At 47.6% G+C, this 25,203-nt stretch overlaps 1 protein-coding gene across 1 annotated transcript in view; it reads right to left on the bottom strand.

The window, feature by feature from the left end:
* ASCC1 (activating signal cointegrator 1 complex subunit 1) overlaps positions 1-24,995 on the bottom strand; it is a 33,438-nt gene extending 8,443 nt beyond the window's left edge. Inside the window, exons 1-8 of the mRNA XM_057381117.1 lie at positions 24,781-24,995; positions 23,556-23,655; positions 22,576-22,673; positions 21,199-21,377; positions 15,103-15,239; positions 12,875-12,994; positions 8,666-8,787; positions 6,447-6,526 (exon numbers count right to left, since the gene is read on the bottom strand). Of these exons, the coding sequence (XP_057237100.1) occupies positions 6,447-6,526; positions 8,666-8,787; positions 12,875-12,994; positions 15,103-15,239; positions 21,199-21,377; positions 22,576-22,673; positions 23,556-23,655; positions 24,781-24,994 (1,050 nt within the window). The 5' untranslated portion in view covers position 24,995. The remainder of the gene's footprint in view (positions 1-6,446; positions 6,527-8,665; positions 8,788-12,874; positions 12,995-15,102; positions 15,240-21,198; positions 21,378-22,575; positions 22,674-23,555; positions 23,656-24,780) is intronic.
* Positions 24,996-25,203: the final 208 nt, after the last annotated feature.

Below are 25,203 nucleotides of genomic sequence, written 5' to 3'. Positions count from 1 at the left end.
CATTCCCATGCTTCAAGAGCTTTTCTGATGTGCTGCCCTCCTTCCCCTCACTAGCCTCAAAATAACTTTCAGCTGCAGCTTGCAGCTGTTTTCTACCCCTCCAATTGTTTCATGCTTGTCCCTTGGGCTCTCTGCACCCATCCAGAGCACCCAAAACTGGACAAATCCTTCAGCTAAGCGTAGTCAGAGCTTTAGTTGAAAGGTATTTGCTGCTTTTTTTTTTTTTATTTCCACAGCCTGACTCAGTCTGGAGCAGTCACCCCTAACCCAAACCCAGCCTGTGGGGCTGATATTGAGGCGCTTCTCCATCCCACACCGGTGCCACCGCTCCCTCCTGGACCTGTCCTTGTTTGCAGCTGCCTGTTTGTTTCTGCCTGATTTCTCAACATCATTTGGAGCTCTGCTCCCTCCTACTCTCATGCATCACTCCAGCCTCTCCCCAGCTGGGTTTCAGAGGGCATTTCATGGTGCCCATCACACCCTCCTGACCTCCACAGGTGGGACAAGCAYGAGGTTCCCAGCAGCTGCTCCTTCTCTGACTGCTGCCATATGAAATCTCAGCTCTTCGTAAAACTAGAGCAAAGCCACCTCAGCTGCCAGAGGGTGATGCAGCCATGGGGAGGGTGACATTCAGCCATAGTTTAAATTAATCTGTCAGGCTGGATTTTTTTTCAAATAGAACTGTTTGGGGCTGGGTGCAGGCCTTTGTTCAGCTGAGATCTCCTCCCTCCAGGGTCCCCCCCTCCCTCACAAGACAAATTTACTGGTGCTCCTGCCACTGCCACGCTGCAAAACCTTTGCTTTAGCTCACAGTTTTGGGTCCACTCCCCCCCATCACAAATCCATGAAAATTCATGCGCTTCAGGAAATCAAACCCCAGTTGCCATGGTGAGAGGCATTCTGCAAACTAAGAAACAAATACAAGTGGGACATTTGGAGGTTACCAGATTTTTGCACATCTTTCAGACAAGAATAAAAGCCCTTTCAGCAAATTAAAGGGACCAATAACATCCCAGGCCTATACCTCAAAYATGAGGGATTTACAGTACAACTTAAGGAAATTAATAATCAAGCACTGCATTTCTCTACAGAAGCCTCATCTTTGTGGCTCCTATTACCRCAAATACAGCAACAGTTTTTAAGAGCTGAGTTTTGGCTTTGCTGCAGAGATGACAGGAGRCTTGAGACACATCCGGGAATACCAGGACAAGGAGTTCCCATCAGTGTGACCTCTCACTAAACTCACCGAACCACCAAGAGGAGGAGTCTAGCTAGAGAGCCAGTAAATTAATTCAGACAGACATGGAAAATTATCCAGCAGAAGGGTCATGGCACCTTTGGGATGAACTGCCTCCTTTTGCTAATCAGTGGGTTGGGTTTTTTTGCATTTAATGTGCTGGGTCCCTGCCTTCTATTAAGGCACCGCTGTAATTCTACCCCTGCCAGCTCCACAGAGAAAAATTGTCCCCTTAATATCAAAGAGGTGACGCTGCCTCGTCTGGCTTTTGGCACAACAGAGATCTCAGGGAAGTGAGGAAGTGGGATGCTCACTGGGTGGGAGGCAGAGGCACTCACAGAACTTCCAAAAGGCTCAGCTGCTGGGCTGGGTGGGACTGCAAAGAAATTCAGAAACTCAACAAACCCTCTTCCAGAACTCACAGCTCCTGCTAAAATTAGTCAGTGGGGTCAGGAGCACCTCTCAGAGGAATAAAAAAGGCTTCTTCTCTTCTTGGTAAGGTCACCAAAGAGATCTCTGTCAYGCAAAGGTAGCACAAACCTTCTGCTCTGTGCTCTCAGTGCAGYAGCTCAGCCTTCCCCCAACACCTCCAGCACTGCCACCTAGGCCCCAACACTYCAACAAAGATATTTTCCCTTCTTTGTCTACTTTGATTTTTCAAATGCCACTTCAGATTCCTGTTTCACCAAATGCAGATAACGTGAATATGGCTTTCCCCCCACCCCCCGAAGAATATAATTCGCAGGAAAGCATTTTTACAGCAACCCCAATTTAATCTTCTTTTTTTTTTTCCCCGTGATTATACAAACTGATCTCCAGTCTCATCTGCTCAACTGTCACATCCTCCCATCCCACTGTTGCTCTAATTGCACACTGCTGAGCCCCCTCGATCATTCTGGTACCTCTTGGTAATGGCAGGAATTCTCCCCTCTGCAAAGTGGCATCACAGCCTTTCATTTCTGCTTTTGATTCTGCTGTAAAAACGAGGCGAGGAAAGCGCTGGCTTATTTCWGAGACACTGATGTTGCACCACAATCTTTTATTCAGTCTCTTCTTACCCCAGTGGATTTTTTGTTTGGTATTTTTAACTCTAAACTTTCCAGGCAGCCACCTCCTGTTAGGTATTTGTTCCAATTGTCAGTCCTACTTTGGATCTACATCTTTACCACCTCACTGAGGATAACAAGATGTTCTTACCCTTTCTGAACACCACGCAGTCCTGATCCTAACGCTTCTCTGACTCTTTGATTTCACCTCACCTTAGAAATACATCAGGAAAAAACTTAGCCTTCCTTAAATCCACAAACAAAAATAACACAAAAGGCCTGGGTTCTGATGGCTGCAGAACACGAGACACACTCCTCATCTGTAGGTGAAGTTGGCTCTGCACAGGGGCAGATGTTAATTTGTTCAGTGCTTGATGGGCTTGGGGTATTTATCAGCAGGTTTATCCAGGCCAAGGTTTTACTTTTCCATTGCATCTCTCTCTGTGGCATTGCATCCAATGTTTTAAACTAAACCACTGCATGCCACAGCCACTGCACTGCTCTCACCCAGAAGAACAGACACAATGACAGGGATTACACCAGATTCCTCTGCTCCTATCGGCTCTCCAGTGTATCAGCCAGCAGATGCACTTTGCCCTGCTCGCAGTGAAAGCAGATACAGTGCCATAACTCAATACACTTAGGCAAGCCTCAAAAGAGAAGAAGCTTCATCAAATTATGCCTTGTCTGACCYAGAAGCCCTCCCCAGGCACTCCTGCAGCCCCRCTGCTGCACCAGGGTATGGCAGCGCATGTCAGCACCTCAGCTGATCCCATTCCCAGTCTTCCATCCCAGCTTAAAGTCTCCCCTAATGCCCTAAGACATAAGATGTGCAGCTTTCTGCTGCTGTACCTCAGTAGCTGTTSCCTCAATATTTAATCTTGTAAGCTGTTAATGCACAGATCTGTGCTAAGCAGCAGGGCTCAGCCTTTTCTGCTCTCAAAGTTTGCTGCCCTCTTTGAATGCAGCAAAGGCCATTCTTTTACTTCTCAGACCTCAAGCAAAAACTCGTTCCATTTTGACCCAGCGAAAGTCCAGGTGGTTTTCTTCCTTTCCCTTAAATGTGCAACACAAATTTTTGGCCAGGCAGCCCCTTTGCATTTCTTTTCATTTTTATTTATTCACTGCAGCCTTAGTTGGYTTTTTTTTTTCATTAAACAAAATAAATAAAAGCCCGGAGGCAGCGCAGCCTCGTCTCCGGAGATGCCGGCAGCTGCCCTGGCTGCCTCGGTGCCAGCGCCATGCCAGCTGCGGCGCAGGGCATGCRGCCACTGCCAGGACACGGCAGGAGGCAGGGCAGGGAGGTGCCAACCTGGCATCTCCCCGAGCTGCTGGGCTCTTTCAGCCAGGAATTGCTTCTTCCTCCCTCCACGCTCCAAGAGATGAGACGCTTTGCYCCCGATCCGAGCCCGATTTCAGTACGTGCCTGGGATGTTCAAAGCCAATCTCAAAGGAATATGTATGGCTCYGTATGAAGTGGTCCATGCAGCATCCCCAGCTTTTTGAGCCTGGACTAGAGAGGCGCTAAGCCAAAGCTCTGTCAGACACAAATCTGTTGGGTCACACGGTCCCTCGGGCTCTCAGCTCCACCTATACCAGGAAACCTTTTTCAGGGATATTCTTCAAGACAGAAGTAATTTAAACTCCYGAGCACAACTCATCCTACAGGATCTATTTTCTGAGCAGTGTGGGAAGGTACCGGCCTGCACAACCATTTATTAGCACAAATAGGAGTGTATGTTTAACTCTGCGGAACGGGTAGAACAAAGGATTATTAAATAAAATTCCCATTAGTTCAGCTGAAAGCAAAATACCAGCTGGAGCCTGGGGCAACGCAGGCATGTTATCAGCAAACATGTGCTGCCAGCGCATCTGCACACACACACACACCCCCAGCTCCGGCCACGGAGAGCCTCAGCATGGAACARCAGAGCCACGGCACTTCCATCATGCTCCAAAGGCTCTGGCCCTGCCCTGAGCCTTCAGCCCTACAGAGCTGCACAACRGGAACGAGAGTGATGAAACCTGAGTGTTCCCACCTACCCTCCTACCAGCAGCCATGTTTTGTTAGCGTTCCAAGTGGGAACACAGCCACTCCACGCAGCTACCGCAGAGTCCCACCGCCTGGAATCACACACGGGGCACATGGCTCTCCCTCCCACCAGCCTGCCTSACTGCAGCCATACTCATTAACAGTCCATCGTTTGGATTCGGGTGCAAAAGTTAATGAAGTCACTTTGTGAGAGGGCAGCCTCCCCAGCACAAGATAAATAATGGATATAAAAGCAGGCTGGGAGGGAACTGGCGCATCCCTGCAAGGTCATGCTGGAATGCATCAGTGGCTCACTGATGCTGGGCTCCTCCGGTAAGAAGCCTGGAGCTATTTATGACTCATGTAATTAATTAATGCCAATGGGCGTTCTGCTGCAGGCACGTGGGAGAGCAAAGGGAAATACGAAGTGGGCACGTTAGGAAATGTAGTGGAGGTGGGAGAGAAGGATGACATTTCTTGTGGCAAGACATGCTTTGAAGTAATTACCAGCAGTCTAAACAGCCAGCAGCTCTTTCAGCTATGTCAGTACAAAATCAATTAGGAGCTTTAAAAATGCACCGGGCTCATATGTCCAAAAAGCATTAAGAATAAGAAGTAGCCTTGGAAGGAGAGCACTTGCATTTCTAAGCACCACAAGACCCTTCCCCAGATCCTCAGACCCCACAAATGGTGCGACCAGCAGAGGGAGCACCGTTAATCGCTTCCCAATCACAAATGGTTTGGGATGAGAGCACTGAGGACGATCCACAGTTTGATTTTATGAGTCTCTAAAGCCTGAGGACAAATTTAACAGAAGCAAGAGGAAGGAATGAAGGCGAATGCTGAGAAAGCAGAGTCCTGCAGGCACTGAGGGCTCCTGACACACACCTTCCCTTTCCAAAGCCAGGTTTCCCAACACTGGGAGCAATCCAAAATTGCAGATCACATGAAGAAAGGGACCACGGCTGTGGCTTCCCTGCTCCAGCTTGCACTACTGCAGTCTCACACCGCACACTCAACATGTGGTGACGCTGAGTCATGACACCGCGCTGGCACAGACCGTTTGAGGACAATGAGAGCTTAACCTAATTTTGTCCCTTTGTTTGTCCTCTGCACAAGATCAATCAGTTCCACTCCCTGCCTTCACATCCCCCTGCATCCAGTGCCCGATACATTATTAAAATTGTAAATACAAATAAAGAGCACTCTCCACCTCCTCTGGGACGGCTCTAAAGTCCTTCTTGGTTGTCCAGCTCCCACCCAGGCTGCATCCTCTCTCATGTCTCATTGTTGCCAGAATATCTTCTTACCGTTCCCAAATGTATCCATGTATTGTCCTCACTCCCTCTTATCACAGCTGCCTGCAACAAATCTTCTCACAAAATAAGGATTGCAAATTTGCTTACAAGCTGGTGTTGTTTTCCATTCCTGCTCCTCTGTGCATCTCATTTCTCTCTGGACACTTGCAGGGGTCAAGCACCACAGCCTCAGTCTGCCACAGCCATCTGGATGAGCAGCAGAGGCTGCCTGCAGTCCCAACCCTGGCTGGCAAAGCCTGGGAGATTGCAGGATGCTCCCCTTTGAGCCTTACCCARCCTCCACAGTCTAGGGGGATCGTGTTTTCTACTTTCTGATCACAGCCCAAGCCCTCAGATCCTGGTGGGACTCCCCACCACTATCTGCTGTTTTTCTGGAGCAGATCAACAGCAGAGATTAAAAACAAGAAGAAAAGGGTAAGTGAAATGAGAGTCGGGTTTAGTTTCATAAATATATATGAGTAGAACAAGAGCAACAAAGTGCTTCTTTCTGGTGGGCTGAGAATCAACACCAGCCTGAGTCTCCAGGGTAAAACAGGAGCGAAGTAAATGACAACACGAACACCCACTTAGCATTCGTGCTACATATTCCTGCTCTGAGCCTCAGCAGCTTTAGGAACGCTCCTGTTAAACAGTGTAATGCTCCCAATTACAAGTGATCTGGATTGCTTATTTTCTAAACAGATTTCCCCCCATCCCCCCGCCAGGAGATCCCATAAGCCTAAGACAAAAGCAGTCTTGAAGAGGTGTTTTGACCTCCTTTGGCTATACAATATCCATAGTTTTCTCCATTTCCCTAATTGTTTCATACTGACCTTGAGGATATTTCGGCCATTAAACGACTCCCGCTCCTTGAAAGATGATTTACCAGTCATTGTGTTGCTTCGCTCTTCAGCTGYAGAGAGAAAAGGAACCACCAGAATGAGCTTCAGATGGGAGAACTCTGTGTGCTGTACTTCACCCCCCACTCTCTCCCTCCCCAAAGTCAGCTGTCAGCTAATAAACCATCTTTGGCCCAGTTCTTAGTGCAAAAAAACCTCACTTGCACTTGGATTTTAAGGGGAAAAGGCTGGAATTAGTGCCTCTGTKGGGATCACCTGTTACCTGGAGGAATGACCCTAAACCATAGCTACTGCTGGGGTGACTCTGCACGGCTCATGGCTCAGTGCAACACACCTGCTTCTCTCTGGCTGGTTGTGATCCACATCCTGCCATGTCAGGGTGAGAGACAGCTCTTGCATGGCCTGGAAMAGTACCAAATTCCAGGCTGAGCATGCCAGCACAATGCCAGGCGGGATGCAGATGGCATTGACACAAACCTCTGCTGCATGCACCATCCGTGTGCTGTGGATGCTCCTGCAGGGTGGGCACACAGCCACACTCACACAGAGACATTCAGAATAGCAACCTAGGCCTACAGCAACTGCCAAAAACCTACATCTGAGATCCATTTCCCCAGAGCATGTTTGAGTTTTTATATAATCCCCAAGTACATGATCTGCTCTTTCCACAGGACCTCTGCCTCACTCGGTGAATATATTCAGTATTTCTTTTTCATCTCCATCATTAACTATGAAGTCCCCCTCACATCCAGCTTGCTATTCAAATCCTGTATGGAATACAAAGCGACTTCTATTGCTGCCTGCGGAATGCTGGCGGAATGCTCTCCCCATTGTGTCTGAATGCCTCGCATGCCTCATGGGGTTGTGCARAATGCAGACTCAGGGTGCCAGACTAGCTGCCCATGTGCCTCCCCTCACAGAGAGCCACATCAGCACTCTGGGCTCACATTTTTAGGGCCCAGTTTTTRGAGCTGAACCCCATCTTTACAGGGTTTCTACATCCTGAGTGTGCTTGTTTGATTTCAGCAGCAGTCAAACCCAAAACCTGCCCAGAAAATCATGACACAAATCCCTGCTGTTATCACTGTCCACGTAGAGATTCAGAGAGGCAACAGTTAAAGAATTCTTGACACAACCTATTGCAGTGCACAGGGGCCACAGTGCCAGAGCACACACGTTTGCACATGGAGAAGCAGGCTGTGACATGCTGCCCCTCCCCAAACACAATGCTTTTAGGGCTGCTTTATAAAGTAATGTGATCAGAATGATGCTACAGACAGCCAGAGCAGACAATCTTTTGGCAGACAGCAGACGCCATGCACTCAAGAATAGCTCACATTCAGCCTCGCAGCTGTCTGCATCTGATTTAAGGAGAAAGACAATGGGGAGACAATGGAAAGGAGAAAGACAACTTTCCTAAAGCAATGGGCAATCTTTAAATTGACCAAAGAGGATTATGTTTTCATCTTGCATAAAGGTCAGTACAACACATGGAGTTGTTACCAGTTTCAATTTAAAACTGGGGCCCAGGGAATCCAAGATCTCCCTCCATGAGGAGCAACTGAGGTCATTTGCTCTATTCAGGAGCTTGCTGAAGGAGACAGAGSAGAGACCTCATCAGGGTCTGCAGCTTCCTCACGAGGGGCAGTGCAAAGGCAGCTCYGATCTCTGCTCTCTGTGACCRGRGACAGGACCCAAGGGAATGGCTGGAGCTGTGCCAGGGGAGGTTGGATATTGGACAAAGGCTCTTCCATCAGAGGGTGGTCATGCACTGCAACAGGCTCTCCAAGGCACTGGTCATGGCCCCAAGGCTGCCAGAGCTCCAGAAGMATTTGGACAACACTCTCAGGCACAGGGTGGGATTTTTCAGGTGTCTGTGCAGGGCCAGGARTTGGACTCAATGATCCTTGGGGGTCCCTTTCAAATCTGGATATTCTATGATTCTACTTGAAYATATTTTTCCCTAGACCAGATACTATAAGTGCTACTGGGACAAGGTTTTGAATCTATGACTCTGTTAATTGCTTTTTTACTTTCTTCTGGGTTTTATCTGCAGACATCTTCCCCCAGACCTGTAGGCATTCTTGAGAGTAAGGAAAACCGCATTGAAAAATCAAACAACAAAAGCATTTGCTGAGCAGTGGAATTACTTTAAATGCATTTATCAGCAAGGATGAACGATCTGTACATACTKGGATCTTTCCTGAAGAGAGTGTTCATGACTGTGGCATGCAGCTTCACCCTATCCCATTCTTTAAGCATCAGGCCAGAGGCCACAAACCGCTCCACCAGCTGATCAGCGACCATCTGCAGTCTGGGAAGGCAGAAAGAGAAAGAAAAGGGCAATGTAAAACAAGAAGCCTCTGCATCACCAGCTTGTGGCTTTTTAGCCAGRAGGGCAGCAAGTGTGAAATGAAGTCTCTGCACGCACACAGGAAAGGGAGCTAGTCCCTGATGGAAAGCGAGCAGAGCCATCAGGATTCAGCTCTAATGCAAAAAGTTCTGACTGCTGCACAAAGCTTTCTCTGTGATCGCTTCTGCTGCAAATATTCCATGAGGAAGGGCAGATTTAGCACAGCAGAGAGCTCGTTCACAGTGACAGATGTTACTGGGAGCTGAAGGATGCATCTTTCTACTGCCAGGAAACACAATGTGACTCTCCTTGCAAATGCTAAAATCTGCACACCCGCAGGGGCTTAGGCACCTTGACTCCCAGAGCTTCTGCTCAGGGACGGCTGGAGCCTGGATCCTCTCTGTCCCAGATAAGCACCCCAGTCCCTGGGAGTGGAGACAGGGGGCACAAACCCAGTCAGCACATCCTGGTGAACACTCCAGCTTTGGAGCTACTGAGCAAGTAAAATCCAAGGACTTATTCCCATTGTTCTGTGTGGCCTCGGTCAGGGAGGAAAGTAGCTGTGGCTGCCAGGATCTGAGGGCAGACCCATCCTAGGACAGGCAGCAGGAGCAGGGATCAGAGCARTGCACTCATGTCTAAGGAGCTGAAGGAACTTCCAGGCTGCTGCTGTCTCCCAAAAATTTCTGCAGTGCTCGATTCTTACCAAAAGCAGCAAGGATGTGCCAGAACAAGAGCTTCCCATCTCCAAAACAAGGCTAGAGGGTATTAAATCCATGCAGAAGAATCTGAGCTTCTCCCAGCACGTCCCAGGGGTTAGCYAGCTTTCTGCTCCATGAAGTGCCACCTCACTGGTGTCTCAGCTGTGGCACAGCGTGGCTGGTCCCCAGAGCTCGGGACTGCCATGCTCTGGATGCCAGCTCTGACCCTGCTGCTGGCTTTGGACTGCCCCTCACAGGCTGCCAGCCCCAATGTGACCATTTCAAGACTCTCAGACTACCAATTGTCAYGGCTTTCTACCATTTTCTGGCTTTACTTCAGTGATTTTTAAAATTAGCARTGACAAAGATTAAATGAATATCATTACAGACAATACTAAAACAAATTAACAGAGAATAGCTCAAGTGAAAATGGTGCTTTATTATGTTATAAAGTTAATCAAGGAAATAAAACAAATTAGAATGAATTATAATGGAAATTATTTGCCATGTGGGAGGCATCAGAGCATGATCCCTCTTTCAGTCTGCGCCATTATATGTGCAGAAGGGCTTGCCAACCCCTAATTCTGTCTGCAGTTATGCAAGCTAAGTCAGGATAAATCAAATCTCTTGCTTTACAGCTTAAGCTGATCAAGATCATCCAAAGATCAGGAAGGAACTCCACCCCTCAGCCATGCCAGGAACTACACAGAGCTGACAGGACATCTTGCATGAGACAGGAAGGCACACACCTCTCTCCAGCACAGGCTGCAGCAGTCTGATCCAGCACAGGAAGCCACACGCCTGCTACTCTCCTCTAGTATTGCCCTTGCAGCTCAGAAACTGCTTTCCCATTTCCCTGAGCAAGGCACAGCAGGTTTCAGCAGGCAAGAAGTTCAAGGAGCTGTTCAGCAATGATGTGTGTCACAGGCCAGAAAACAAAGCAGGATTTTCTGGAGAGATCACCATTTGTCCCCTTTTTATAATCACTGCTAGTCCAACACAGTGTCTCCTGGAATCTCAAAGGAAGCAAAAGCTCCTTTCCATCAACCCAAAAACACCTTTTTTCCCCACTCTGCAAAGCTAGATATTTTTCTGGATATTTGCTAATAGCTAAGAAACTATGTAAGGGGAGAATGCCAGATGAATGATATCACAAGAAGGTGCTTCACCCAGAGGATGGCTGGGCACTGCAACCCAGCTCCCCAGGGAGTGGTCATGGCCCCAAGGCTGCCAGAGCTCCAGGAGCRTTTCAACACTCYCAGGGACACAGTGGTGTTGTTGGGGTATCCTGGGMARGGYCACRAGTTGRACTCAATGAACCTGATGGGTCCCTTTCAACTCAGCCTATTCTATGATTCTGTGAATTAATTTGCCCAGCCTGGGCCAAAGATTGAACCTTCAAACCACTTGGCCCTCTCTGAGCCTGCTGCTATGCAAAAGGTGTTGAGGAAGTAGAAACCTGGCAATCTCCAGGTGCCATGCAAAGCACAAGGTCTGGGTTTGGTCAAAACCTCAGCTAACAGATCTTTGTGAAGGACAGTGAAGACATCAATCCTTTCCCCGGGGTGTTTGAAGCCCTCACTTCTCTCCTTTGCCCAAAGCAGCTCTCTCTGCCACCCCTGATGCACATTTCTCCAGCATTATGCATAAGTGGGGTCTCAGAACAAGGGATACAGCTGGCATCTGAACAGAGCACAGAACAAATATCAAAAATTCCAGCTGTCCCCAGAGGCAGGCGGACATCACTGTCAATTTAGGCCCTGCTCACACTCTACAGGATTCCTCTCCCAGCTCCTCAGGCTGCAGACTGACTTTCAGATGSAACCAGGCTGGCAAGCACTGCATCTCAGAGAGAGCCAGAACTCTGTGACTCAGGAGAAGAGACTCAGACCTCAGCTCGAAGAGCTGATATTTTAGATGCACTCTACAACAAACCCACTGAAGGGCATTTGGGTCATCCAATGTCTGTCTCCAGCTCATCTTTCTAAGTGCTTCTGCCCTCTTTCTCCCCCTGCTCTGTCTCCTGGCTGATCTCTGCCTTGCCCTGGCTCTCCACCTGCCCCATTTGTTTTTATCTCACCTCTTTCAGGGCAGGACAGACTTCAAAGTGGAAGAGCCRAGAAAAGGAAAATATTTCAATTCTCACTGCCTCCAAGCAGTTCTTACATTTTTCATTTTCCCGCTCATTTCCTTATCCCATTTCCGATCTCTTACTTCAACATAGCCTCTGAAGTGTGGTTATAAGCAGGGCCCCTCGCCCAGTCTCCTCAGCCCTCAGGAAAAGGATGTGCCAGAACATATCCCTTCTTCCCTGAGCCAGTCCCTGCTCACAGCCTCCCTCCTCCAGCTGCACTGCTCCATGCTCCTCTGCTAGCTCCTGCTGTCCTCTAGCAATAGGAACAGACAACAAAAGGGCAGTGCTGTCAGGAAAAGAGAAGGCTGAGACTCAGAGACAGGAGRTAGAGCTCTTTTGGCTACTCTCCTTCCCTATTTCTGGCAACCAGCAGCACAGAGTACAAAAGCTCTTATGTTAATCATAGAATGTGCAATGGTTTGGGTTACAAGAGGTGTTAAAGATCATCTGGTTCCAAACCCTGCCATGGGCAGAGACACCTTCCACTAGACCAGAGTGTTCCAAGCCCCAGCTGTGTTTCCTCAGTCTTTTAGAAAACACCAAGAGAAAGGATTGTGTTGCCACTGGTGATTAACTCATCAAAAATGAGACAGGAAGGTTGTCCAGACACTGTCACATCCTGGGCAGTGCTTTCTGTAGAGCTAAAGCCATCGRCCATGGAGGTGAACAGCACAAACACTCGAGCTGACACCACTCAGGCAGCAAGATTTCGCAGCAGCAGCTCCAAAAGACATTTCACACCCAGCGCCTATTCCAGGCTGCTACAGACACACAAACCAACTCTGTAATCAGGTCATGCTCTTCTGAGGACCTTCTAGGCTAACAGGGTTTTAASAATAATTAAGTGCTGCAGAATACACCAGGCTGTCCAGATTAATCTGGATTGCAGGTTGGGAACTAGACAGTAGAGGCCAAATCATCTTGCCTTCTAAGTCATCTCAGGAGTATCTCCTTGACCATCTGATCTCCGTGCGAGCCGTGACTCCATTATTCACCCTGACAGACTGCTGCAGGAGCAAATGACATCTTTCAGCTGCACCACCAGTGACTGATTTAAAGAGCAAACACATCACTGCCTTAACCGCTTTAGGAAGCAAGGATGATTTCATCTTCCTGACTGCTGGCCTGAGGACTGCCAGCAGAACCCATCAGCTCCAGAGGGTTTCCCCGGCACTCTGTGGAGGAATGAAAGATAGCAGCAAGGGGAACTCACCTGTTTGAGCCATCCTTCATGTGGACTTTGGCATAAAGGACATCCGTCATGGCAGGGTCGTCATTCATGTACTCTATTCCTGCTACCTCCACWGTCAGGGGCTGGCCTCCAGTAATTTGGCTAAAACCCAAGAAATCCCTCATGTTAAAAAGCAAAACATCACACCCACTCTTGAAATGCAACACATAGTGCTCACCAAGTATTTGGGTTTACTAACGAAATATTAGATACTTATTTTGCTGTAGCTAGACAAATTTGAGGTTAACTGGGACGTAAATGTTATACAGAACATATAGGGCAGTGAACTACACTGATGAGTTCTTTCCTTTCCCCTATTTTTCAGCTTGTTTGCACTAAAGGAACCAAAACTCAAAAAATATCCCTAATTCCTAAAGCTCAAAACACTATGGACACTATTACCTTAACCCCCCAAGTAGTAAAATAACTTAAATTCATACATTCAGTGTTTCAGACACACATTAACTGCAACTTGCCAGGGCTCACAGGCCGCCTCAACATGGAGATCTCCATCCACAWGTCAGAAAACCCAGCAGAGGCAAATGGTACAAGTTCTCATTCCAGAGAGGCTCCTGCCTCCCTGTGAAAAGAGCAACCATGAAGTCTCCAGCTCTCTGATTTTCACTGGGAAAGGTACTCAATACAGAACACAGCTCGGGATGCAACATCCACCAGTAAACAGAGCTGGTTAAAATCAGCTCCAGCTCTTGGTGCAGGATATAATATGCACTCCCACACCTGCAAATGCTCTGTGGAGTGTATTTGCTTCCCAACATGCCGCCTCCTTGCCTTTCCCAGCAGAGCATCCCGGTGCTGCAGCAAGCACTCCCTGCAAGTGATGCCTCGTTTAACACCCAGGCCTTCTGGAAAGAAYAGGGAGTGTCTGGGTGTGCAGATGTAACAAATATGAGTTAACAAGGTGAGTGTGACTTTGCTCTGACCTTGCTCACTTCTGTTCAGCTTTTGAGGYTCTCAGCAAAGATTCCCAAGTGAAATCAGCAGAGCATGATTTCCGTTCCCACCATAGTTACTGGAAGGAAAACAGCACAAATGTACTATTGTGGACATCACACTAACAGCACTAAAGGTCAYGTATTCTAAAAAAGGGTCAAAAAGGTCACAGCGACCATCACAGGCCACTGCCTACACTTTAGAAAAGGAAATAAAGTTTAATGAAGGTTTATGTGGGTGGAAGGGAGCCTAAATTAATTTTCCAAGTATATTTATTTGGGCGTGGCAGGGGAAATAACCTAAAAGTTACCTCTAAGTGTTGATTCCCCCTTCCCTAAAGGAAATAGGGAGCAATGATTTTCTCGGCCGCAGCTCAATCCACTTATGAGGAAGCTGGCACTTTTCAAATATTGCAGTCAGAGCCTCCCCCTGGAAAMACACTTGCATTTCTGTTCAACAGCTGAACTGGAGCCATCCTTTTAAAAGCAGAGGTATGAATTCTGGCCATGCATTAATTCCCACAGATTTTAGCTGGCACAGCATGGCCAATTCTTCATGCACCGATGCAGCAAATAAATGAATGCAAAGGATCCGTGCTTTGTATGCAAAGGCTTTGCAGAAATAAATAAATAAATAAATAAACCACTCCCTCAGGCCATCCTCAATTTCTAAGCTGAACAGAGATAAGCTAATTATGGTGTCACTGGACCACATTTGCAGCTAAAGCCCCAACATCTGCAGCTCAGTGTTAACAGGCAGCTTGGAAGCCGTGCTCCYGGAGCAGCACGGACTGTTTCAGGCTGATTATTCACAAGGCTCCTGCTGGCTTCCCTGCACACAGMTCTCTTCATCCAGAAATGAGTGTCAAGGACACCTCAGCATCTGYTCTGAGGCAGGAGGGAAGTTCCAGAGCCAGAGTCCACTGCAGGCAGTGTGCAAAGGTAAGGGAGCTTAGCCCTCCCACTGCAGCAGGCAGGGGACAGTGGCAAAAACTGCTCATGGRACATAGAATGAGAACACACGTGAGGAAGAGAAGTGAGCACAGCAGGTTTTCAGCGAATGCTGAGGGTTTGAGCTGAGCTATAGACACTGTAAGACTCTCTGTGGCTGCTTAGCGATTTCTACTGTGCCATTTGAAACACTTCAGCTTTTTCCTCAGTTTCCAGAGTTGAGGGAGACTACTGAGCTGCTTTTCCCTTTACTACTCTCCCCCCTCACTCAAGGCCTTGGTTACGACATCCCTTTTTGCCACCACTTACTCCACAAAGTCCTCTTTGCATTGCTGGAGGAGGTCACACGCTTTCTGGATCTCTTGTTCGTTCAGGAGCACCAGTGTCCCAAGAGTCAGGTGAAGCTTTGCAGGGTTCTGGAACAGGCTGCTGCTGACTCCRTGATCCTACAAATCAATCCATCACATATAAGTGTCTCACCTCATCCACGCACACCCTGCCCCACCACAGAGATAAATACAACAGAAAACAGGTACTAAGTTACTGGCATCAATCTTTTTATCTCTGGTCAGGTTGGTAATGACTTGAAACTGAGAATTTCCCAGTTTTGTGAGGAAAGAAGCTTAGCCTGGCAGGTGAGATGCCGTCCCAGCACAGCTTCCTGCCTGCTTTTCCATCAGAGCTGCTGAACAGCAGTCCCAAAGCTCATTTTGGCAGGCTGTAACTTGGGACCCAGGACCTGCAACACTCATTCGTACAGTGTTTTTTTGGGAGATTTCCACAGCCATCAACGCAGCAGCTGCTACCAGCAATGAACTCAGCACAAGCCAGTTCAGACTTAAAACTTAAGTCCATTTCTTGTGCAGTAAAGYCAGGACCAGCTGTAGTGACAAGCTCTAAATGGTCTCTAAATCCTGTCCAAACACACGTTGCACCTTACAACACAAGCACAGCTAATACCAGCCCTAATAATTATATTTTTCTTCTTCCCATGTGCCCTAGTTTGCCAAGATGAATTAAGTTTAAATTCCCTTTATAAGAAGAGCTGTGCATTGCTGCTGGAGAGGAACTGTTCCCAGGTGGAGCAATGGTTACATTCAGCTTTAAGAAACACACTCTATTGTTCTAGGATACTTATAAAAATACCTCAAGGATGATTAACACACCCATATTAAAACAATTATTTCCACTTAGTGGCCATTTCCCATCAGTGCATTAAATCACCTCCAATTTTAACTCCAGAAGAAGCCAACATGCCAGACCATGGAAGCCTTTCTCTGCCTGAAAAGAGTGCACCAGCTGAGAACAGCTTTGAAGTTTCTACTGTGCTCCACAATTTGAAATAAAACCTTTCAGATGTTTAAATGCTGCAGTATCTCAGCCCGTCAAGAGTTTAATGTCCCACATCCCACTCAGCGKTTTTCATGCCTAATGACCACATCCAGACCCTTCTTTACAGTACAGCTTATGGGCTGGACGAGGGACAAGACAGGCTGCAAAACAGAGGTCTGGAGCTTGCTCCAGCAGCCACAGCCTGGTAAAAACCAGAGATGGCCCCATCTCAATTCTCATCACTTTCCCCTCTCTGCAGTAAAAGCTTTGTGGTTTCCTTTAATTCATCCTGCTGTTCACATGCATGACAGGGCATGATTTCTCTCCATCAGCCTTTTTTGTCCAGTGATATCCACTCAGAGAACATTTGGCCCATCACAAAACAACAGCTTGGGTAACAGAAACTGGGAGAAGGTTTGATTTAACCTTGCCTTGAACAASCAGCTGATGTCACTCCCACAGGGCACACAGATGAGGTACAGTAACAAAGCCATTCAGCAAACCAAAGCCCTGCCCTCATTTGCTGCCCCAGCACGATTTGTGCTGTAAACATGACCCTGCCTCAAAAGCAGCATTTTCCCCTGAAGTTTTCAACACCTGAGTGTGGGCTGAGAGCTGACAAACGATGGCACATCACCTCCATGAACCCCACTACTGCTGCTGGGGAGTTTAGCAGGCAAGAGCAGTGCGCAGCGAGCAGGCCAAGACCTAGATAATCTTCCTGGTTTACTCCCTAGTATTTCAGGCAGCTCCTAAAAACCCTGCTTACACTCCCTACTCTTTCACAGGCTGGCAGATCCCACTTCTCCCACACATAAAATAGATGCTGCGTCACAGGTAGCACTCCCTGGAACAGCCAACGTTCCTGAGGGAGTCTCAGCAGCCTTTCCTGGCTGGATACTGCTCGCCAGGATGCAAAAAGGCTGGAACYCACTTATTCTAATCCCAGATTATGACATGACATCAGCAGGGCTGAGTCGCCTCACTGGAACCTGCCCTATTGTCTCTAAAAATTTACTGTTCAAACCCGGGCTCTTCAAGGATGTACTGAGAGGGAGGAAGAATAATCCCTTTATGCACCATCCTTATGTGATGACTGCCCTTTTTAGCTTATGCCTCTACCTGACACTGCCCTGTCACAGTCAAAAAAACCTAACTYGTTTCCACTCAGTCATTTTTCCTCMCTCCTRCTACTAAAGACTTCTGCTCTCCTTCTTTAGAAGGAACACAGAAAGGGTTTTATCTGGGATCTTCCATTCTTTGCAAAAGCTGCTGTTGCCCCAAACCTAACACCCTATAGCAGGGAAACCATAAACCAAAACATACTTCAGCCYTTCTACATGGCAAGGCAAAGGATCAAGCCCCTTAGCTCTTCTGCCCTGGGTGTGCCCWCTCTACAGTTTTAAGGGTTTCCAATGTTAGAAGACAACTTTATGTTGTTTGGGTTTTTTTTCCCTTAAGAGCTGGATACTGCATGCCAACTACATGCCCTCTGCCACCCTGATCCACAAACAAAGGAGCAAGCCAGGAAAACAGCATTTGCACAGGACTGACTGAAGAACTACAGGCTCAAAAAACCCTCCCACTTTGTCCCTTCCACTCTGAGATATAATACCTCATTAAYAATGTTTGATATTTACAGCAATCATGTTTCTTTTCTCTGCTACATCTACAGCCTGTTCAGCCTGCAAACACTGCATTTGCACAGCTCTCAAAGACCCAACTGTGATTTTTCACAGCARTGTTACTGCAAGTCTCCTCTCTTTTCCACCTGCATGCTCAGACAGACATCTCAGTTCGCCTCCCTCTGACACCTACATGATTGTGCAAGGAGACTTCCAAGGTCATCCAGTCGTCCGGTCCTCCCACTGCACCACATCAGTGATGAGCCTGTCCAGGTGAGCCACCTCTCCATAATTATATTAAATTACCTAAAAGAGCCTCCCCTTAGCCCTGCTTCATTTGCCTGGCAGCCCTGAATGTACAGCATGAACAACACCTGAAGTGTTCTGTATTTCAGCACAATGTTTATTTTCTGAAAGGTTTTAAAGACACACACACAAAAAACTTAGAAAGCACATACCCACCGACATAATGCTATAAAATATAAATGAATGGTTGTCATGGTAACTGCTTCAGAGAGAAACAGAGTCCCTCACAAATGCTCAATGGCCAGAAGAAATCATACACACACACACACATACACACACCTGGTCCTTTCCCTTCCTTACCATTATTACCCCTCATTCAAAGGTTGGAGTTTACCCAGTTCTGCGATGTTTTGTACCAGGAAGAGAAATGCTCCATTTCTGACACTGAAACCTATTCAGATTTCCTCAAGTATCCAGAGAAATCCCATTGCTTTGGACAAATCTATAAGCTCTCTTATTGCTCTGCACGGCACAGTTTTGAATTACTGTTTTTCATTACTGATGTGCTTTCTAGCAGACCCTGCTGTGAGATAAAGTGGTATTAGAGTGGCATTACCGGCTGGAGAAATGATTGAGAGACGCACGGGGCTGCAATGTGCTCCTCCAACTAACAGGAAGCAATAAATATATCTAGAAACCCTATTGCTAATATCAGGAGAAGGAAGGACAGAAAAATAAAGCACTATATATTCCTAGGCTACACATATGCAACCCCCCGAATATCTGTTACTGACTGAGTTCTACATTTCAAACTGAAAATTGAAACTCTAGAGCTGATGTAAGCAGTGCCAGAAACATTTCAGGCCCTTACGGGACTCAGCGCTGYTCAGACACAGAACAAAAATTGCAGGACAGCCACAAGGTCAGGAAGGAGGAGGAAAGATGAACATGACCAGCCTGGTCTCAGCACTTCTATGACTAAGGCTGGATTGCTGCAGTTTTCTGAGACAAGGAGCATGCGAAGGTTTGCAGACGTTCCTAGGCTGCTCCTTCCGAATGTGACTGACAACACTTGGGGAAAGCACAAAGTCTGGGAACATGTTTCTTTCTAAGAGGATGGCAGACACTCCCCRTCTCCCCAGAGATGCAAACTGACATTTAAGAGTGAGCAAGAGAGGAACAGTGTGACAGACAAGATCAGGGGGGGTTTGGAGAGCAAGTAAGATCACCAGCAGAGACTGAGCCAATGGAGGGCTGCAGAGCTGCAATCCACCCAGGAGGCAGGAAAAATGAGGGCTCTGCAGGGAGAAGGGCTGGTCCTGTGTGAGTTTGTTGTGCTGCAGGATTAAAAACACTAGAAGAGAGCAGAAACAAGGGCATTACCTGCATCTCWGCAATGTAACACTGTAAGCACTCACCTGACAGCGAGGCAGCCCGGGAGCCAGAATGCAGCAGGAGATATGGGATAGACACTGAGGTTACTGCAGCAGGCAGGGCCACAGAGAGGGACAAGAGAGATCCATGGGACCTACAAGCAGACAGCTAGAGGAGGAGGAGGAGGAGGAGGATCAGATACACCGAGTCCAGGTTGCCAAGACTTGAGACAGAGCAGGGCCAGATCTCCAGGAAGACCAAGTCCAAGGACTGTAGCAGCTCTAAGCCCAGGAAGAAGGGGATAAAGGGCAAGTGAAACATCAGACTGAAAGCAGCAGCCAATGGCATGAGCAGCCCCTACAGAGCCCCATGCAGGTCATCAGCCACTCAATGAGCTGCTTCTATCTGTTCCTTTGGTGTGACCCACACAAGGACTGGAATTAGAAACCAACAGAGGGAGCCAGGCCATCACTGATGCCAGCCCGAGGCCCAGCACCCTTAGTTCAGCCAACACCTTCTCAGGCTAGTATTTCCATCCCCCTGCCTGCAGGGCATTCCTTTAATCAAGCTGAGCTTTAATAAAGGCAGTGCTGCTGGCTAATGGGAAAAGACCATGCTCCTAGCCCGAGGGAAAGGTTCTCCTGGCATTGCACTGGCTAATCCCCGGATCTGTTGGCCAATTTCAGTTGTATTTAACCTCAGGTGATAGAAAGCTCCTAAGATGTCATGGAAATAAGTGGCTGAGGGAGAACAGGGCCTTAAACCTCAACTGTCACGAAAGACAAGACTGCAAAGTCAGCTAGGATGTGCTCTTGGAGATGAAACAACCAACAAGCAAGTGACCATGAGAACTTGAGCAAGAACTCCTATCTCCCCAGATATCAGATAATTCACACCCATGGCAATGAAGACATAGGAAACTAAACCTCTTAAGGTGTGCTATCTGCACGATTGCATTTTCCCCTTAGCAAGGCACCAGCAGAAGTGATGGACGTGAAAGTGAGGAGTACCAGCCCACAGAGTCCTGCAGTGTGTCTGCAATGCAACCTGCAACAGCCACCAAGAGAACTCCTCTGTCCTGCCTAGAGATGTCCTCCAGCAGGCTCAGAGGACACAGCAATTTAATAACACCACTTTAGCTCCTCAGCCCAGCCCTGTACACTGACACACCACTTCTGTCAGACCAGAAGCACACTAAAATACACCAGGGAATACAGAGCTTTCCCTTCATTTTTTTTCYKTATTTCCCTATGCCTAACTATTTCCTGCTCCTCCCAAAACAAGATCTGAAGGCAAGTAGGAGTGCTGTCAGCACAAARTCTCCTGGAGAAGAAAGGAAGTGATGAGATTTGCAGGATGGCATGTGCTACCAAGTAATTTCTCGCTCAGCTCTGSCAATGACACTCATCTTCCTTTACCATCAGGAGCCAAAAGAAAAGKGAAACAGAAGCAGCAGCAAATTTGTGAATTCCTACCTGGTTTCATAGTTGTATTAAAAAATCATATAAAATGTAGACAGGTCCACTACATCATTTAATGACTTTCCTATTAAAAACCAAACCCCCAACCCTCTTTTGAAACTTAGATATCCTCCCATCTAGAAAAATCTCTAAGGAGAACACAATATTTTACTAACAATTTATTAATAAATCATTCACTTTTCAGAAAGAGCGCTCAAGAAATTCACAGCAGATCCACCAATTTAAGTAAAAGGCCTGTTAAAAATGCATTCCTAGGAAACAGAATAAGGCCTTCAAGGAGAATGCCAAAGAGCTCTGTCAATAAATGAAACAGCACTCTGCATTCTAATCCTCATGTGGATCCCTACCTTWGAGCATTTCTCCAGCACCTCCTCCTTGAACTGCAGGAACTTCTCCTGGATGGCAGGCTGGTTGAGAGCGAAGGACAGGAAGTGTGTGAAGGGCTGCTTCTTGCGGAAGCTSTCCAGGAGCACATCGATCCGCGTCCGGGCAGAGATGACCCCGCTCCGCTGCTGCCCTGTGATCACTGCAGGGAAATACAGCAACACCTGTTTGCTTTTCTGAAGCTCTCTGCTTTTAGTCCCAGGCTCCTGAGGAAGCAGTAGGAAWCAAAACTCCAAACCACACACTGCAAAACCTGCCAGACTCCCTGCTTGACTTATAATTCCTGACACATTTGCTTTCCTCTGCAAATACAGAATGATGCCATCAAAAGCATCCCTCTGCTGTCCAGACAATCAGCTCTGAAGACCTAAAAAACAGTAACTGAGAGTCCATCACCTCAGTGGTCCTTMAGATTTCCAGAGCATTATTTCAAGTTTTCATGTGGGCAGTAAGAGTAAAAAAGCCAAGGAAATCTATCAAGGATCAAGATGATCCGTGTCATTTGCGCAGGCACTTCAAGGCACCAAACAGAGAACACTTGAGCTTGAAAGGAAAGAACAGCAAGGAGCAAAATTTTCTTGGCTTCCTATTATTACATGTTTTCAACATCTCTCAACCTTCCTAATAGTCCTTCACAGCTCTCGGGAAGAAGTCAAGACCCACTCCTTGAGAAGTACCACCATGTTCCTGTGCAGCATCACAGTGGGATGCTCCCAGCACTTCCTTCTCACAGCTCTGTCACAAACACCACTGCACGCCGTGCCAGTAATCTCTGGAGCATGTCCTAAGGAACCCTCCACATACCCACTCTGGCAGAACCCACATGATGAGCAAGGCCTCCTTTCTTTTTAAGTTCCTGGAAGTGACGAGAGGGAACATATGGTACAAGAAGGCCTGCTCTCGCAGTAGGGATCTAGTGACAGCACCAGAAAGTCAGGAATGTCATCTWAACACTTCTCATATTAAAGCACATGATGATGTTTATTTCATACACAGATAAACAARGTATTTCTCTGAACGCTTTTTTCAGTTTCTTGTTGACGGAATACTATTTTAAAAGCAAAACAAAACAACACATTCAGGACCCAAGTTCTCAAGCCAGTCATTTAAGGCCCAGAAGCGACTTTTCAAAAAAATAAACTGGCACTGCTTTATAAGGATTCATAGGCAATAAAAATAAACTCAGAAGMAAAGTGATTTTCCCAGGGCTAAAAAGTGAGTCAGTGCCGTGTCAGAAGTAGGAATTAAAGGAAAAACAGCTCCTGTACACCCTCCCTGTTTAAATTGTGCTTGTGCAAGAGCAGATAAAAACACATTCATTTTAAATGTGTTCTACTCACCGATTTCTCCTTCCACTCCAGGCTTGGGAATGATGATGGAAGTTCGAGTCTCTGTTTCTAGCCTCTTCTTGGTTTCCCCTTTCTTCCCAATGATGTACCTGGGAGGCATTAAGTGCAAGACACTCGCTCACACAGGGACACTGAGCCACTCTCCATCACACATGTCCAAACCTGGACCCTCTGTGCTGAAGGAATACACCCACACCGTTCCATGTGCAGGACCACATGCAGGCACAGAGGTGACTCCTGGGACTCCACACATGTCCAGCTGTGGGACAATATTGAGCTGTAGCTCATGACTAGCTTAAGTTAAAATAAGTCAGCTGGTCCATGACAGCTCTGCCCAGCACATCCTGCCACAGCTTATTCATCAGCTGGGTTATCTCTCTTTCTCATTATCCCAGCCGAGGACGAACTAAGGTCACTTTTGCTGCTTTGTGCTTTACTCAAGGTAGTCATTTGCCAGTATCCAAATGTGCAAAGGACCACTTTTCCTTCTCTATATTTCAGCAAAACTATTCAACTAATAAAACTGTCAAAAATAACTAGCTAGACCTTTGAACACTACAGGTTTCCCAGTAAAGGGATTGGAGTCAATAGCCAATTCCAGTCATGTGTGTGCTTTCTCTGAAAGCTTTCACAAACACCCCCTGCCAGGCTGCGCACTCCASTTCTTCCTCCCCTTCCTTCTCCCACCCTCCCTGATGCTTTTATGTTCAAGGGAAGAGATGCTCAAAGACTCTCCTGCCAGCCAGCAAGCACCACCTGCTGTCCCTGTCACAGGGACGGCGAGGAGTCAAGCGAGGCCCAACTGCACTAGAAAGGCATTGCCAATTTTCCCTTCCCGAATGCTCAAACCCAGAGCATGGAACACATTACAGAGATCCGGCCCTCACCCCAACCTCAAAAAATAAATATTCTGTGCTCAACTTCTTCCCCAGCTGGCGGTGAATCAAACAAACCAAGGCACACAGGCTCACTTGTATARGGGGCTGGGAACCTCCACCCGGCACTGGAAGCCTCGCTCAGTCTCCTCCACCACAAAGGCATCGCAGGGCTCATCCGCGCAGTCACCGGGGCCTACCAGGAAAACCACATCAGACCCTGCACAACCTCTGCCAAGCTTGCCAGCGTTTTATGTAGGACAACAGTCTCCTCCCAGCCTTCTCCCAAGGTTAAATGAAGGAAGGAACGGGCTCCTCTCTGCTGTGGATAACTGCTTTTTATTTATCACCTTACTACCAGCTCTGGAACACGTAATGACTGCTTCTAAATCCGGCTGGCTGGGAGGCACAGGAAACAGGTAGTTAGAGCCCAGGTTTTTTCTCAGCTGGWGTTTGTGCAATTCCCAACACAGTGGGAATGGTCTCTTTTGGCAGCCAGTTTAGAAATTTAAGGTCACAGAAGAACACAGATTAAGGCGAGGATGGATTTTGGTCCAAGGGTGATTTRGAAACAGCCTCAGGGGAACAGATGCACCTTCCATCCATTCACTCGCCCAGATCAGACAGAACATCCAGAAGGAAGCCATGCTTCCTATCTCCTTTTCAACACAAACAGGGATGAATTTGGATGGAAAGCACCTCGTCAAAGCTTTGTGCAACCCACTGAAAGGCAAGGTGGTAGGAGAAACAGGACACAACTGTCACAACCCTCCCCATTTGCAAAGTAACACTCAAGCTTCCTGGTCCCACAACAGACAATACAGGCAGAAGGAAAAAGTAAAATACACCAGGACAGGAAGAATTTTGTTAAGAAGTAACACCTTCCAAAAGCTGCACAGTAGGAGGCCAGTTTTTAAAGGCATGAGCAAGGACAGAGGGTCTTTAGCAAGCTTCAACTGCTGCCATATCTGCAGATAATCACARTACAGAAAAGAAAGACACTTCAGGAATGCATGAGAAACAGATCTACAGAGCTAATTTGGTTTTCCCTTTCCCTGGAGATCTTCCACAGCCAGCAAGCAAACTGAACAGTCAGCAGCACAGTAAGCCAGCCCACTCAGGATAACTGGGATTGCTTCCACTCCGGGCAGCAGGATCATCAGGATCATCAGGACCAACACAAAAGTCTTTTTTTCCTCCCTGAACACCTCAATCCGCCACAYGGGCAGGTCTCTGGGCTCATGAAGATACCAGAGATGACACTGAGAGATCCCTAGGTCCCCAGTGTTGATGTTTTCACCTCCTGAGCATCACTCCTTACCTGCATAGAAGTCCTCCTCCTCCTCGTGTGGGAAGGCCTGCTCTTGGATGAGATTTTTCCGGTACACTCGCCCCCCAATCCTTATCAGGGGAGGCCGCAGCACRTCCATCCTGCTCCTCCTCCTACTGCAACAACAGACAGCTTTGCTAACACAAGGAAAAGCACATTTTGCTGTTCCCTTGTGGATTGGGTTAGAAGGGACCTTAATGCTCATCTTTGTCCCCCCCCCATTATGGACAGGGACACCTCCCACTATCCCAAGTGGCTCCAAGCCCCCTCCATCCTGGCCTTGGGCACTGCCAGGGATCCAGGGGCAGACACAGCTTCTCTGGACACCCTGTGCCAGGGCCTGCCCACCCAAACAGGGAACAATTCCTGCCCAATATCCAAACCAAACCTCCCCTCGAGCTAAAAGCTCCTCCA

This window comes from Malurus melanocephalus, unplaced genomic scaffold (genome assembly GCF_030028575.1).
Source record: "Malurus melanocephalus ecotype Western Australia unplaced genomic scaffold, MMel_1.1 scaffold_491, whole genome shotgun sequence".
NCBI classification, from domain to species: domain Eukaryota; kingdom Metazoa; phylum Chordata; class Aves; order Passeriformes; family Maluridae; genus Malurus; species Malurus melanocephalus.
The sequence above is the reverse complement of the archived record's forward strand: the minus strand, read 5'-3'. Positions and strand labels throughout refer to the sequence as shown.